General features: G+C 41.9%; 1 protein-coding gene across 1 annotated transcript in view; it reads left to right on the top strand.

The window, feature by feature from the left end:
• SNTG1 (syntrophin gamma 1) overlaps positions 1–16,571 on the top strand; it is a gene marked incomplete at its 3' end in the record, with an annotated part of 293,950 nt that overhangs the window by 98,876 nt on the left and 178,503 nt on the right. Inside the window, exon 7 of the mRNA XM_040433887.1 lies at positions 1,167–1,269. Within this exon, the coding sequence (XP_040289821.1) occupies positions 1,167–1,269 (103 nt within the window). The remainder of the gene's footprint in view (positions 1–1,166; positions 1,270–16,571) is intronic.

Here is a 16,571-nt window from a genome sequence, read left to right as displayed (position 1 = left end):
ATTCTAACATAGAGGCGTTCCCATGGTGATGGGGACGCTTCAAGTTAAAATTTACCATCGGATTGGAGAAAACTCAGATCTGATGGTATATTAATAGGGACTCCTGACTTTACATTGAAAGTCAATGGGGGACGGATCCGTTTGCAATTGCACCATATTGTGTCAACGTCAAACGGATCCGTCCCCATTGACTTGCATTGTAAGTCAGGACGGATCCGTTTGGCTCCGCACGGCCAGGCGGACACCAAAACGCTGCAAGCTGCGTTCGGGTGTCCGCCTGCTGAGCGGAACGGAGGCCAAGCGGTGCCAAACTGATGCATTCTGAGTGGATCCGCATCCACTCAGAATGCATTGGGGCAGTACGGATCCGTTTGGGGCCGCTTGTGAGAGCCTTCAAATGGAGCTCACAAGCGGAACCCCGAACGCAAGTGTGAAAGTAGCCTAAGATCATCTTTCTGGCAGACACTGTAAGACCCAACCACCACAGCACAGCACAGAATATAGTTCTGCTAGAGCACCTCCCTGCCGGCTGTAGCACTGATTTGCTCATCGATTTCATGCTGCAAATTTCAAATGTGGTGGATGATATTTCTTAAAAACTCATGTGTGCAACGCTGTGGATTTTACTCAAAAAAATCCATGACGGCAAATCTGCAGCATGTCCTCCTTGTGTCAATGTACATTTAAAGGTTTATTTATCAAAGATTTTTTTTCGCTTATTTATCTGTCTATCTATCTGTCTGTCCATGCTTTTGTCTATCTATCTATCTATCTATCTATCTATCTATCTATCTAAGGCTACGTTCACACAGCTGTATGCGTTTTATGGTTTGCAAACTGCGGATCTGTAAATTTTGAATATCAGCCACATCTTGTGGACTTTATGAAAGGTCTATGCTTGTCCGAAAAACAAACAAGAATAGAACATGTTCTATCATTCGTAGAACAGCCGCACAGATACGGACAGCACGCAGATGAAATCCGTGTGCTGTCAGGAATTTTTTGCAGCCCTATAGAAATTAATGGGTCTCTGAGAGATCCACAAAATATGCAGATTGGACAGACTGAAAATATGGTTTTGTTTGACTGAAATGTTCAGAATGCTACAATAAACCTTCATGTAGATGTTTAATAGAATATTGTTCACAATTTCATTTTCTTTACAGGTGCAAGTTTTACGCAATGCCGGAGAGGAGGTTACATTAACCGTTTCTTTTTTAAAAAGGGCACCTGCTTTCCTCAAATTACCACTGAACGAAGATTGTACTTGTAAGTGCTTTTAACATTCTGTTCTTTTGGCATCTATTAGGACAGTATATAAATACTTTGTAACCTTTCTTCAGGTGCAACTGTAGCTCCCATCATGCTATTTATGTGAAAAAAAGCAGCACATTTGTCAGATATACTGAGCGGTTGACATGTGCAGTGAGAGGATGATATGAGGTGAGTCAGAAGATTTCAGGAGAAAGACATGAAGGAGGAAATAATTAACAAGACAGAGCACTGGGGTTTATACAGAAGCAGCTAAATGTGAAAGATGTTCAAAATGAAAGAGAGAGAGAGCAACATAAAAAAAAATATAGTGAAGGAACAGAGCATGTCACGGCACTATGGGTATGCTATTGCGGTCATTAATTTTAAAAGTACCTTTCACCTTATAATGTTTCATGGCTCATGGTTTAAAGGGGTATTCCAGTACAGAAAACATAAAGGGATATTCCCATCTTGTGGATCAGTTGTATTTAACCACTTACCGTCATGCTAACGCCGAAAGGCGTCATTTCTGCGGCGCTCCCAGGTCACACTAACGCCGATTGGCGTCATCTCGCGTGAGCCGAGATTTCCTGTGAACGCGCGCACACAGGCGCGCGCGCTCACAGGAGCGGAAGGTAAGAGAGTTGATCTCCAGCCTGCCAGCGGCGATCGTTCGCTGGCAGGCTGGAGATGGGATTTTTTTTAACCCCTAAAAGGTATATTAGACGCTGTTTTGATAACAGCGTCTAATTTACCTGCTACCTGGTCCTCTGGTGGTCCCCTTTGTTTGGATCGACCACCAGAGGACACAGGTAGCTCAGTAAAGTAGCACCAAGCACCACTACACTACACTACACCCCCCCCCGTTACTTATTAACCCCTTATTAGCCCCTGATCACCCCTGATCACCCCATATAGACTCCCTGATCACTCCCCTGTCATTGATTACCCCCCTGTCATTGATCACACCCCTGTAAAGCTCCATTCAGACGTCCGCATGATTTTTACAGATCCACTGATGGATCGGATCCGCAAAACACATACAGGCGTCTCCCTGGAGCCTTCTAGGGGGGGGTGATCACCCCATATAGACTCCCTGATCACCCCCCTGTCATTCATCACCCCCCCTGTCAGGCTGCATTCAGATGTCCGTATGATTTTTACGGATCCACGTAAACATGGATCAGATCCGCAAAACACATACGGACATCTGAATGGAGCCTTACAGGGGCATGATCAATGACTGTGGTGATCACCCCATATAGACTCCCTGATCACCCCCCTGTCATTGATCACCCCCCCCTGTCATTGATCACCCCCCTGTCATTGATCACACCCCTGTAAAGCTCCATTCAGACGTCTGCATGATTTTTACTGATCCACTGATAGATGGTTTGGATCCGCAAAATGCATACGGACGTCTGAATGGAGCCTTACAGGGGCGTGATCAATGACTGTGGTGATCACCCCATATAGACTCCCTGATCACCCCCCTATCATTGATTACCCCCCTGTCATTAATAACCCCCTGTAAAGCTCCATTCAGACGTCCGCATGATTTTTACGGATCCACTGATAGATGGATCGGATCCGCAAAACGCATACGGACGTCTGAATGGAGCCTTACAGGGGCATGATCAATGACTGTGGTGATCACCCCATATAGACTCCCTGATCACCCCCCTGTCATTGATTACCCCCCTGTCATTGATCACCCCCCTGTAAAGCTCCATTCAGACGTCCGCATGATTTTTACGGATCCACTGATAGATGGATCGGATCCGCAAAACACATACAGGCGTCTCCCTGGAGCCTTCCAGGGGGGGTGATCACCCCATATAGACTCCCTGATCACCCCCCTGTCATTGATCACCCCCCCTGTCAGGCTGCATTCAGATGTCTGTATGATTTTTACGGATCCACGGATACATGGATCGGATCCGCAAAACACATACGGACATCTGAATGGAGCCTTATAGGGGGGTGATCAATGACAGGGGGGTGATCACCCCATATAGACTCCCTGATCACCCCCCTGTCATTGATCACCCCCCTGTCATTGATCACCCCCCTGTCATTGATCACCCCCCTGTAAGGCTCCATTCAGAAATTTTTTTGGCCCAAGTTAGCGGAATTATTATTTTTTTTTCTTACAAAGTCTCATATTCCACTAACTTGTGTCAAAAAATAAAATCTCACATGAACTCACCATACCCCTCACGGAATCCAAATGCGTAAAATTTTTTAGACATTTATATTCCAGACTTCTTCTCACGCTTTAGGGCCCCTAGAATGCCAGGGCAGTATAAATACCCCACATGTGACCCCATTTCGGAAAGAAGACACCCCCAGGTATTCCGTGAGGGGCATATTGAGTCCATGAAAGATTGAAATTTTTGTCCCAAGTTAGCGGAAAGGGAGACTTTGTGAGAAAAAAATAAAAAATATCAATTTCCGCTAACTTGTGCCAAAAAACAAAATTTCTATGAACTCGCCATGCCCCTCATTGAATACCTTGGGGTGTCTTCTTTCCAAAATGGGGTCACATGTGGGGTATTTATACTGCCCTGGCATTCTAGGGGCCCCAAAGCATGAGAAGAAGTCTGGTATCCAAATGTCTAAAAATGCCCTCCTAAAAGGAATTTGGGCACCTTTGCGCATCTAGGCTGCAAAAAAGTGTCACACATCTGGTATCGCCGTACTCAGGAGAAGTTGGGGAATGTGTTTTGGGGTGTCATTTTACATATCCCCTTGCTGGGTGAGAGATATATCTTGGTCAAATGCCAACTTTGTATAAAAAAATGGGAAAAGTTGTCTTTTGCCAAGATATTTCTCTCACCCAGCATGGGTATATGTAAAATGACACCGCAAAACACATTCCCCAACTTCTCCTGAGTACGGAGATACCAGATGTGTGACACTTTTTTGCAGCCTAGGTGGGCAAAGGGGCCCATATTCCAAAGAGCACCTTTCGGATTTCACAGGTCATTTACCTACTTACCACACATTAGGGCCCCTGGAAAATGCCAGGGCAGTATAACTACCCCACAAGTGACCCCATTTTGGAAAGAAGACACCCCAAGGTATTCCGTGAGGGGCATGGCGAGTTCCTAGAATTTTTTATTTTTTGTCACAAGTTAGTGGAAGATGATGATTTTTTTATTTTTATTTTTTCATACAAAGTCTCATATTCCACTAACTTGTGACAAAAAATAAAAACTTCCATGAACTCACTATGCCCATCAGCGAATACCTTGGGGTCTCTTCTTTCCAAAATGGGGTCACTTGTGGGGTAGTTCTACTGCCCTGGCATTCTAGGGGCCCAAATATGTGGTAAGGAGTTTGAAATAAAATTCTGTAAAAAATGACCAGTGAAATCCGAAAGGTGCTCTTTGGAATATGAGCCCCTTTGCCCACCTAGGCTGCAAAAAAGTGTCACACATCTGGTATCTCCGTACTCAGGAGAAGTTGGGGAATGTGTTTTGGGGTGTCATTTTACATATACCCATGCTGGGTGAGAGAAATATCTTGGCAAAAGACAACTTTTCCCATTTTTTTATACAAAGTTGGCATTTGACCAAGATATTTATCTCACCCAGCATGGGTATATGTAAAAAGACACCCCAAAACACATTCCTCAACTTCTCCTGAATACAGAGATACCAGATGTGTGACACTTTTTTGCAGCCTAGGTGGGCAAAGGGGCCCATATTCCAAAGAGCACCTTTCGGATTTCACAGGTCATTTTTTACAGAATTTGATTTCAAACTCCTTACCACACATTTGGGCCCCTAGAATGCCAGGGCAGTATAACTACCCCACAAGTGACCCCATTTTGGAAAGAAGAGACCCCAAGGTATTCGCTGATGGGCATAGTGAGTTCATGGAAGTTTTTATTTTTTGTCACAAGTTAGTGGAATATGAGACTGAAAAAAATAAAATCATCATTTTCCACTAACTTGTGACAAAAAATAAAAAGTTCTATGAACTCACTATGCCCATCAGCGAATACCTTAGGGTGTCTACTTTCCGAAATGGGGTCATTTGTGGGGTGTTTGTACTGTCTGGCCATTGTAGAACCTCAGGAAACATGACAGGTGCTCAGAAAGTCAGAGCTGCTTCAAAAAGCGGAAATTCACATTTTTGTACCATAGTTTGTAAACGCTATAACTTTTACCCAAACCATTTTTTTTTTACCCAAACATTTTTTTTTTATCAAAGACATGTAGAACAATAAATTTAGAGCAAAATTTATATATGGATCTCGGTTTTTTTGCAAAATTTTACAACTGAAAGTGAAAAATGTCATTTTTTTGCAAAAAAATCGTCAAAATTTCGATTAATAACAAAAAAAGTAAAAATGTCAGCAGCAATGAAATACCACCAAATGAAAGCTCTATTAGTGAGAAGAAAAGGAGGTAAAATTCATTTGGGTGGTAAGTTGCATGACCGAGCAATAAACCGCTAAAGTTGTGGAGTGCCGATTTGTAAAAAAGGGCCTGGTCTTTAGGGGGGTATAAACCTGTGGTCCTTAAGTGGTTAAATCCCAAATAGTATAAATAATAACATAAATAATATGTTCAACTTTCCATCTTTAATCCTTTTTCAGATATTTGGACTTTATTCTTTCCTGTGTTTAACCCCTTAAGGACTTATGACGTACTGGTATGGCATGTTTCCCGAGTCCTTAATGACCCATGACGTACCGGTACTTCATAAATTTAAAACTAGATTGCGGAGCGGCGGAGGTTAATAAAAACAGGATGTCCGCTGAAATCATTCAGCGGGCATCCTGTCACAACGCCGGGGGGGGTCATGTGACCCCCCCGTATCGGGGATCGCAGCAAACCGCGGGTCAATTCAGACCTGCGGTTTGCGGCTTTACCTGCGGTTTGCGGCGGCAATCGGCGGTGCCATTGGGTCCCCATGCGGCTGTAGGGGGGACCCGATGGCATGGAAGGCAGTGCGATGCCTAAGGAAGGCATCGCGCTGCCTTCTGGTGACGAGCCTGTGAGATCCAGCCCCCTGGATCTCACAGGCCGGAAGCTGTATGATTAATACACACAGTATTACTTATACAGCCAATGCATTCAAATACAGAAGTATTGGAATGCATTGTAAAGGATTAAACCTTTAAAAGTTCAAGTCCCAAAGTGGGACAAAAAATTAAGTTTTTCCCCCCAAAAATTAAAAGTTTAAAGTAAAAATAAACAAAAACGTAATTTTATCCAAATAAAGTAAAAAAAAAATGGTAAAAATAGAGAAAAAAAAAAAGTATACATATTAGGTATCGCCGTGTCCGTATCGACCGTCTCTATAAACATATCACATTACCTAACCCCTCAGATGAACATTGTAAAAAATTAAAAATAAAAACTGTGCTAAATAAATCATTTTTTTGTCACCTTACATCACAAAATGTACAACAGCAAGCGATCAAAAAGGTGTTTGCCCACCAAAATAGTACCAATCTAACTGTCACCTCATCCCTCAAAAATGCGCCCCTACCTGAGACAATCGCCCCAAAAAATAAAAAAAATATATGGCTCAGAATATGGAGATACTAAAACATAATTTTTTTTGTTTTAAAAAAGCTGTTATTGTGTAAAACTTACATAAATAAAAAAAAAGTATACATATTAGGTATCTCCACATCCAGATCGACCGGCTCTATAAAAATATCACATGACCTAACCCCTCAGATGAACACCGTAAAAAATAAAAAATTAAAACTGTGCTAAATAAACCATTTTGTCACCTTACATCACAAAAAGTGTAATAGCAAGCGATCAAAGAGTCATATGCACCCCAAAATAGTGCCAATCAAACCGTCATCTCATCACGCAAAAAAATGAGACCCTACCCAAGGTAATCGCCCAAAAACTGAAATAATTATGGCTTTCAGAATATGGAGACACTAAAACCAAAAAAAAAATTTGGGTTCAAAAATGATATTATTGTGTAAAACTTACATAAATAAAAAAAAGTATACATATTAGGTATCGCCGCATCCGTATCGACTGGCTCTATAAAATTGTCACATGACCTAACCCCTCAGATGAACACCGTAAAAAATAAAAAATTAAAACTGTGCTAAATAAACCATTTTGTCACCTTACATCATAAAAAGTGTAATAGCAAGCGATCAAAGAGTCATATGCACCCCAAAATAGTGCCAATCAAACAGTCATCTCATCCCGCAAAAAATGAGACCCTACCCAAGGTAATCGCCCAAAAACTGAAAAAATTATGGCTCTCAGACTATGGAAACACTAAAACATGATTTTTTGGCTTCAAAAATGAAATCATTGCGTAAAACTTACATAAATAAAAAAAAGAGTATACATATTAGGTATTTCAGCGTCCGTAAAAATTTGCTCTATAAAAATATCACATGACCTAACCCCTCAGGTGAATACCGTAAAAAAATAAAAATAATAACGGTGCAAAAAATGCCAATTTTTGTCACCTTACATCACAAAAAGTGTAATAGCAAGCGATCAAAAAGTCACACGCACCTCAAAATAGTGCCAATAAAACCGTCATCTCATCCCGCGAAAATCATCCCCTACCCAAGGTAATAGCCCAAAAACTGAAAAAGACTATGTAAACACTAAAACATGATTTTTTTTGTTTTAAAATAGAAATTATTGTGTAAAACTTACATAAATAAAAAAAAAGTATACATATTAGATATCGCCGCATCCGTGACAACCTGGTCTATAAAAATATCACATGATCTAACCTGTCAGATGAATGTTGTAAATAACAAAAAAAAAACGGTGCCAAAACAGCAATTTCTTGTTACCTTGCCTCACAAAAAGTGTAATATAGAGCAACCAAAAATCATATGTACCCTAAACTAGTACCAATAATACTGCCACCCTATCCCATAGTTTCTAAAATGGGGTCACTTTTCTGGAGTTTCTACTCTAGGGTTGCATCAGGGGGGCTTCAAATGGGACATGGTGTCAAAAAAAACAGTCCAGCAAAATCTGCCTTCCAAAAACCGTATGGCATTCCTTTCCTTCTGCGCCCTGCCGTGTGGCCATACAGCGGTTTATGACCACATATGGGGTGTTTCTGTAAACTACAGAATCAGGGCCATAAATATTGAGTTTGGTTTGGCTGTTAACCCTTGCTTTGTAACTGGAAAAAAATTATTAAAATGGAAAATCTGCCAAAAATTTGAAATTTTTTAATTGTATCTCTATTTTCCATTAATTCTTGTGGAACATCTAAAGGGTTAACAAAGTTTGTAAAATCAGTTTTGAATACCTTGATGGGTGTAGTTTATAGAATGGGTTCATTTTTAGGTGGTTTATATTATGTAAGCCTCACAAAGTGACTTCAGACCTGAACTGGTCCATAATATTGGGTTTTTGAAAATTTTTGAAAAATTTCAAGATTGGCTTCTAAACTTCTAAGCCTTGTAACAAAAATAAAATATCATTTTCAAAATGATCCAAACATGAAGTAGACATATGGGGAATGTAAAGTAATAACTATTTTTGGAGGTATTACTATGAATTATAGAAGTAGAGAAATCGAAACTTGTAAATTTTGTATTTTTTTATAAATAAAAAAGAATTTTTGTTACTTCATTTTACTGGTGTCATTAAGTACAATATGTGATGAAAAAACAGTCACAGAATGGCCTGGATAAGTCAAAGCATTTTAAAGTTATCAGCACTTAAAGTGACACTGGTCAGATTTGCAAAAAATGGCCAAGTCCTTAAGGTGAAATAGGGCTGAGTCTTTAAGGGGTTAAACTTGGTAGCCTATGGTTAAGGCCACCACTGCGATACAGCAGTGGTGGCAGTGGCGTACCTACCATATAGGCAGACCACGCAGCTGTTATGGGGCCCATGAGAAAGAGGGGCCCAAAGTGGAGGAGAGGCCCCACCCCCTAATTGCTCCTGTCTCCTATCTTTCTAAAGCTAAAGCACCTTTGATGATGTCATCACAGGTCCTGTAAGGGAACTGCACAGTGTAAAGTGTAGTTCCCAGGTTAGACAGTGCATCTGCCAGGACCTGTGATGACATCATCAACATCACAGGTCCTGCAGAATCTAGCAAAGGAACTGCACCAAAAATTGTGAAATTCCTAGGTTTGAAAGGTACATCTGCCAGGACCTGTGATGACATAGGTCATCCTAACAGCAAGTATTAGAAGTTCACAATCAGCTCTGCATTGATCCATACAGACTGGACTGGAATGGAGTGGTAAGAGGAGGTCCTCCACTTCTTGTCATTTACCCCCCACCCCGCCCTGTTTTTACTCATTGCTCACTCATGTATAATACTTCAGACAGTTACAGTAACCACTACCTCATGTACCTCACACACAATGACCATAACGTATAACTGACCACATATATTTCTGTAAACACTGCATCTACAGTATTATACCTTGTATGTCTCACATCAATACACTGCTCTGTATATATATACATTGCATATATTACACAGTATCATAGATGCAATATGTACAAATATATAGTATATACAGCAGTGTACTGATATTTGAGGCACGAGGTATAATAGATGCAGTGTGTACAGGTATATAGTATATACAGCAGTGTACTGATATGTGAGGTACGAGCTGTCAATACACTGCTGTATTTACTATATTCCTGTACACACTGCATCTATTGTACCTCGTACCTCACATGTCAGTACAGGCTGTATATACAATATATCTGTACACACTGCATCTATTATACCTCGTACCTCACATAACAGTACACTGCTGTATATACTATACATCTGCACACACTGCGTCTATTATAGCTCTTTTGTGTGCCAGGTGTTATAGAAATATTAATATTAGAAATCCGCTCTCAAATGTCTTTGTGTAAAGAAAGGTAAAAATCTCTCAACCGCAGTCAGACAAAGGTGTTTTCATGTTAAGTTCTGCTGAGCAACTGCCCCTCCTCCACAGTCTGCTCACCTTTTATTTAGTCACAGTAACAATAGAAAAGGGGTTAGCCCATCACCCGACCACTTACTTCATGTAACAAGGATGCAGGAAGTGATGACATACAGGAAATCATGACATAGGAAGATAAGACACCATCATTTAGAATAACATAGCCAGCTAACAAACACATGCATCCTATAACCACTGGAGCGAACTCTATCCAGCCTTGCTCAGTGATCATTGCCAGATAAAGTTACTATGATCCTCATGCATGTTTATTTACAGGACAACGTCATTATCTCCAGTGGCTGATCAGGCGCACTAGAGACAAACGCACGTTCCTTTCATATATTGTTCTCTTAACAAATGAATCCACGCCAAGCCAATAAATCCGCGTCTTGCGTGGGGGCCCTAGCCGGCGTCCATACATCAGCCAACAAAACACTGCTCTGCTGAACACATCAGTCTCCCCCGGCCCACAGCCCAGTGCATAGCACATGGACCATTCGCCCACGGAGACCTCTGCGCCCAGCAGCTGTGACAGGACATACACAGGAAGATATCCACTCCAATGGTTTACCCTGACACTGAGAGACATGATGACAATACACAATATATTAGAAACACATCCTAATAAAATTTTCACAACAGTCCCTCCTCTTTGTCATATGCTCCCCAGTGTTCCTCGACGAATCTCGATCTTCTTCTTTGAAAGAAACAGTCTTGTCTACGAAAAGTCCTGAATCCATTCTTTTCTTCGGGAACTGACTCAGGAGGTGGTGTTTCATGCTGGTCGTCTGCTGGTTTGGAATCCTCTGTATCTGGTTCATGGTTTGGTCTTCAGGGCATCTTGTCTGTTCGGGCTTCGGTAACTCAGTCGATTAGATATCAGGAACATCTCACTTCGGCGTATAGAAGGAATGGAAACAAAAAAACATAAGTACATGTCCTATTTCCTTTCGCCCGGATCCAATGGAAAACCAGTGAGCCCCAAGACCTCCCAAAGCTTTAAAAAGGATTCCGACCCTCACTAGTCGTAGCTCCGCCTCTGCCCTGCTCCTGTCAGTATGGGCCTGACCATTGTCAATGGTGTCTGCTAGCCAGGCATAACCATACCACATCTACGGGTCGCCTAGCTGCCCGGACACCCATACAGGATTAACAAGCGAGGAGCAGGAGCCAGAGCTAATATTAAATCTATAGCTTATATTACCCTCAAGGAATGTATTGTTATGTGCTATCAACAAATGTCTCCTTGTGACAAATAAACAAAAGTGATACTCTTCATTCTTTGACTTAGTTGAGCAGCTTCTTGCAATGACTGGTGTGGATCCAGTTGTCTCGTCCCTCGAACATTAGAGAGGTTGGCATCAGCAGCAGCACCTGGAATGAGCCAAGATATCTCGGCTCTAGTCCCGTCCTCGGATGTTTCTTTAGCACGACCCAATCACCTGGTTGACTAGAATGAACTCTGGTTATTGAGTCTGGGTCGGGGATCAACTCCCGAACCCGGTGGTGGACATTGGGTGATAACCCATGGGGCTGCCTGTGGGCATACCTGATGGAATAAAGGGTTACAGCAGAATATTCAGGCCATGGATCGGCCGTGATTTTTACCTTCTTTGCAAAAATCTGACCCAAGTACCGTCAAAGAAAAGGCAGTCGTGATGGTTCTCAACGTAATTCCCTACTAGGTTAGAAATTGATTGACATTTGAGAGGTTAGAATGGTTAGTAGAAAGTTTGAAGATCGTTGTTTTCGTCACCACTTTCCCCCCTTTTCATCGTCCTTAAAAACAGGACGAAGAGAAGCTAGATTCACCATGGTGCATTAGTTAGATGCAGAGATGATGGAGGGATGAGAGAGAGAGAGAGAGTGAGAGAGAGAGAGGGAGAGATAGAGAGAAAGAGAAAAGCGCCAAAATATGAAAAAGGAAAAAATTAATAATAGACTAAAAATAAAAATGGGTTAGTAAAAAGGAAAAACTGAAAAAACCTGATTACATCAATAATAACCTAAAAAATAAAAATGGATTAATAAAAGAAGACCTGTAAAAAGGAGAGAAAAAAACAACATAGAAAACTTCAGTTACAGAAAGTCTTGCTATATACATTGAGATTCAGCAAAAAGTAAATTTTAACTTAAAAACCAAAACTCAAATACAAAGACAAAAACCTTAGGAACACATACAACTGTATAGGACTGAATTAACGCATGAATGTCTTGGAGGGTTCACCTCAAACCGTGAAAAATAGCAGAGAATGCCCAGCCCCAAACCAGCTTTAGATTCATTTTCCCAAAGAAGCAGGATTTAACATTACAAGGTCCCAAAACCGTTTTTTTTTTCTAGGGGAAGGGATAAATCTATTTAAATTAGGTCTTAGAGTTAAAATGGTTTATAAAGATCTTCATTTACCCTTCTCTGGCACACACAAATTAGAAACTCTACTGAATTCCAGGAACCAATCTCTTTCCTCTCTGAGCTTCAAATTTTCACATTCTAACCGTTCATATTAGGATTTAAAATCTGTTTCATTGATCAATGACCTTGGCTGTCCCTGGGTTCTCTGCCTTTGCAAAGAACCATGTCTGGGACCATTACCCCACCTTGCTGAATACACCACTTTACTTCTAGGTGTTGTTCTGGGGTACTTAACATACCTGTGTCTGTTGCCATTAGGAACGTCACAATATAGTGCAATGTGCCCGTATTCCCTGCATGCAAAACAACGAATAGCTTGCCTACCTGCACAATACCTTGTCTGGGCACATGGTTATTTGACTTGGTGCACAACATTAACCATCCTAGCATGACTAGATCCACACACTACTATCTGTATTGAGTCCACTTACCACGGACTCATCTGAGGAATCTTCTGGCATTGTGTTAATACTTCCAACTCCAGGATCAGACACATTGTCCATCTCCATCCCTGAGTCAGATCCACTATCTTAACCACAGTCTTCAGACTTCTCCATGCTTACAGCCCATACATTTCCTCTAATCCTAGACACATTACTCTCTAACGGTTGCTTCAATGACTCCGGCTGCACTAAGCACCGAGAATGCTCATCCTCTGTCCTCCTGCAGAGAGCAGACAACTCCCCCACAGCACCCTGTGTGTGCATTAGACTTTCAGACAACCATTCATCCTCCTTGCGCAGCTCAGTATTACACCTTACAGTACATTTATAATTAGCGCTAGCTTCAGCTGCCTGGTGGACAAGAGTTCTCAATTTAACAATTTCCACTTTTAAATCTTCCACTTCTCCTTCCAAACTCAGCTTCAGCCTACAAGACTCCTGATATTTATCCGCTATCCACCCAGCAGCAAATATCAGAGCATACTTGCCTTTCCTTTTGTGCAATTTTTTGGTACCGATCAGGTTTGCTACACAATTCTGAGCTTGCAGCCATGGATCAGTAGATCCCTGCATAGCTTGAAGAATGGCCGCCGTGTCCTTCAACTTTGCAACTTCTTTAAAAATACTTTTTATTGCACAGCAAAACAAACACCACAAAGGTTGCTACAAAAAAATACACTGCTATCGATCTCTAGGAGTTGTCTTAATACTTTTGGCACAGAACTACAAGCATCTCCTTTCTACACTGTAGTACCTGTATTAATTATGCCAAACAAGTCTACAATTCAGTGTAACAGCCACAGATATACAAACATTAAGCAGAATCATCAACTATAGCACAATTTCACCGCTAAACTGCCACTAATGGTTACACAATGATTCTCCTATCAGACTGGTCACTGAGCTATACCATAACCGAACACTCAACTGATATCCAGCACAAAAGTTACCAACACAAAATCAAACTGTACATAGAAAGGTTACAAAAAGACAAGATAACTATTCTGGACAAAACTGACATTTGAGGCAAAAACAACCAAATCGCTTTCCATAGACACCAAAACTAAACAAATTTCTTGTTAAAACCTGCAGCACAAACTCACCAAGATGTCTGCCAAAGCCACATGTTCTTCACACAAAGGAGATTAAAGATGGCCGACAAAACCACATGGCCTGACACACACAAAGGAAAATAAAAAATGTCCGACAAACCCACATGGCCTTCACACAAAGGAAGACAAGATAGTATCTACAATATCCAGCAATAGGAAAACCAAACTATCCCCTGTACTGCTCAGCACAATATCTCATCATACAACTTCTGTACAATCAACACAACAGAAAAGCACTTACCCTGTCCTTATACCCCGTGACGCAACAGATAACCACATACACCAAAAGGTTCTTTCAGTCTATTTTTTTCCCCGCTATCAGCAGATTGGAGTACACAGATTTCAATTCACAAAGAGCAAAACTTTCTCAAAAATGAGAGTAAGGAAAGGGATTGTATTACCTTATGCCGGCCTTTTTTTGCTTTTTGAAAATTAAGCTGTTTCTCCTTTAAGTTCTGCTGATAACGGGGGAAAAAATTATCTCCCTAACTGTGCTCGCCAACTGTTGTAGAAAGTTTAATATTAGAAATCCGCTCGCATCAGGCTTTGTGTAAGGACAGGCAAATCCCTCAACCGCAGTCAGACAAAGGTGTTACCATCTTGAATTCTTCTGAGCAACTGCCTCTCCTCCACAATCTGCTCACCTTTTATTTAGTCACCGTAACAATAGAAAAGGGGTTGGCCAGTCACCCGACCACTTACTTCATGTAACAAGGATGCAGGAAGTGATGACATGCAGGAAGTGATGACATACAGGAAGTGATGACATAGGAAGACAAGACACCATCATTTAGAATAACATAGCCAGCTAACAAACACATGTATCCTATAACCACTGGAGCGAACTCTATCCAGCCTTACTCAGTGATCAATGCCAGATAAAGTTACTATGATCCTCATGCATGTTTATTTACAGGACAACGTCATTATCTCCAGCAACTGATCAGGCGCACTAGAGACAACAAACGCACGTTCTTTTCATATATTGTTCTCTTAACAAATGCATCCACGCCAAGCCAAAAAAATCCACGTCTTGCGCGGGGGCCCTAGCCGGCGTCCATACATCAGCCAACAAAACACTGCTCTGCTGAACACATCAGTCTCCCCCGGCCCACAGCCCAGTGCATGGCACATGGACCATTCGCCGACGGAGACCTCTGCGCCCAGCAGCTGTGACAGGACATACACAGGAAGATATCCACTCCAATGGTTTACCCTGACACTGAGAGACATGATGATAATACACAATATATTAGAAACACATCCTAATAAAATTTCCACAACACAGGGCTGTTTTGTAATCCCAATCCGGCCCCAATGGCATAAATTATAAAACATGGCAGCAAGAATAGTTCATGGAACAAAGGGAGAGGCCTGGAATGGGTAGTGGGAGGGGCTATAAAAGGGGAATGGGGGCCCAATTTCGAATCTTGCTATTGGGCCGAGTTATTTCTATGTACGCCCCTGAGCAGTGGCCATGATTGCGCAGTTTTTATCAGCTGTTCTGTTTTCCATGGGTGGCCAGGACATCAGGAGCACGCACTTCAGAGCTTTCTGCATGGCCACTAGTGATGAGCGGCAGGGGCAATATTCGAATTCGCGATATTTCGTGAATATTTGGGCGAATATTCGCCATACATTCAAGAATTCGCGAATTCAGGATCTCCAGGCATTATTTTCTTGATTGTGAAAATTCGCATAAAATTCGCCTTAAAATATTAGCATAAAAATTCGCATGAACTGGTATTTTAAAAAAATCTAATATTCGCAATTACGAATATATTTAGCGATATTCTAAATATTTGCAAATTCTCGAAGTGCCGATATTCGCGATTAAAATTCGCAATTCGAATATTCGTGATCAACACTAATGGCCACCTCTACTCAGCTGCATAAATGTCTATGGAAGGCTTCAGGGCATGAGCAGTAGCCATGTAGATCTTCGATAGAAACAGTTATAGCTCTTCCCCACCATACTCTACTGATCAAAGAGCACTAGCTGCTGTAGCTGCCGAGATCTTATCTACGGTCTCACAGCCAGCTGTCTCTAAACTACTGTTATCTCTATATGTAAATATAGAGTGTTTAGTTTAGAACCGCTCGGTCTCGGCAGCACGTCTACAAGGACACAGGGCAGTCTTTAACATGGGGGAAGCTTCCCTGAGCCCAGTTGCTCCTGGGGGGCCAAAGGCAGCTGCCTCTTGAGCCCCACTGGCCACTGGTGATGTGGGGGGCGGCGGCAGGGCACAGTGAAAGGAGCGCTTCCTCAGGAAAGCGATACAGAAGGAAGTGCTGTGGCGGGGCAGAGGAGGGAGAGGTGGCTCCCTTCCCTGTTCCTCTGATAGGCTGCAGGCACTAGGCCTGCAGCCTGTCAGAGGCCGATGCAGGCGGCACAATGACGTCATTGCTCCGCCTGA

This window comes from Bufo bufo, chromosome 5 (assembly GCF_905171765.1).
Source record: "Bufo bufo chromosome 5, aBufBuf1.1, whole genome shotgun sequence".
In the NCBI taxonomy this organism is placed as follows: Eukaryota; Metazoa; Chordata; class Amphibia; order Anura; family Bufonidae; genus Bufo; species Bufo bufo.
Note: the sequence above shows the minus strand (reverse complement) of the source record. Positions and strands in the feature narration are given on the sequence as shown.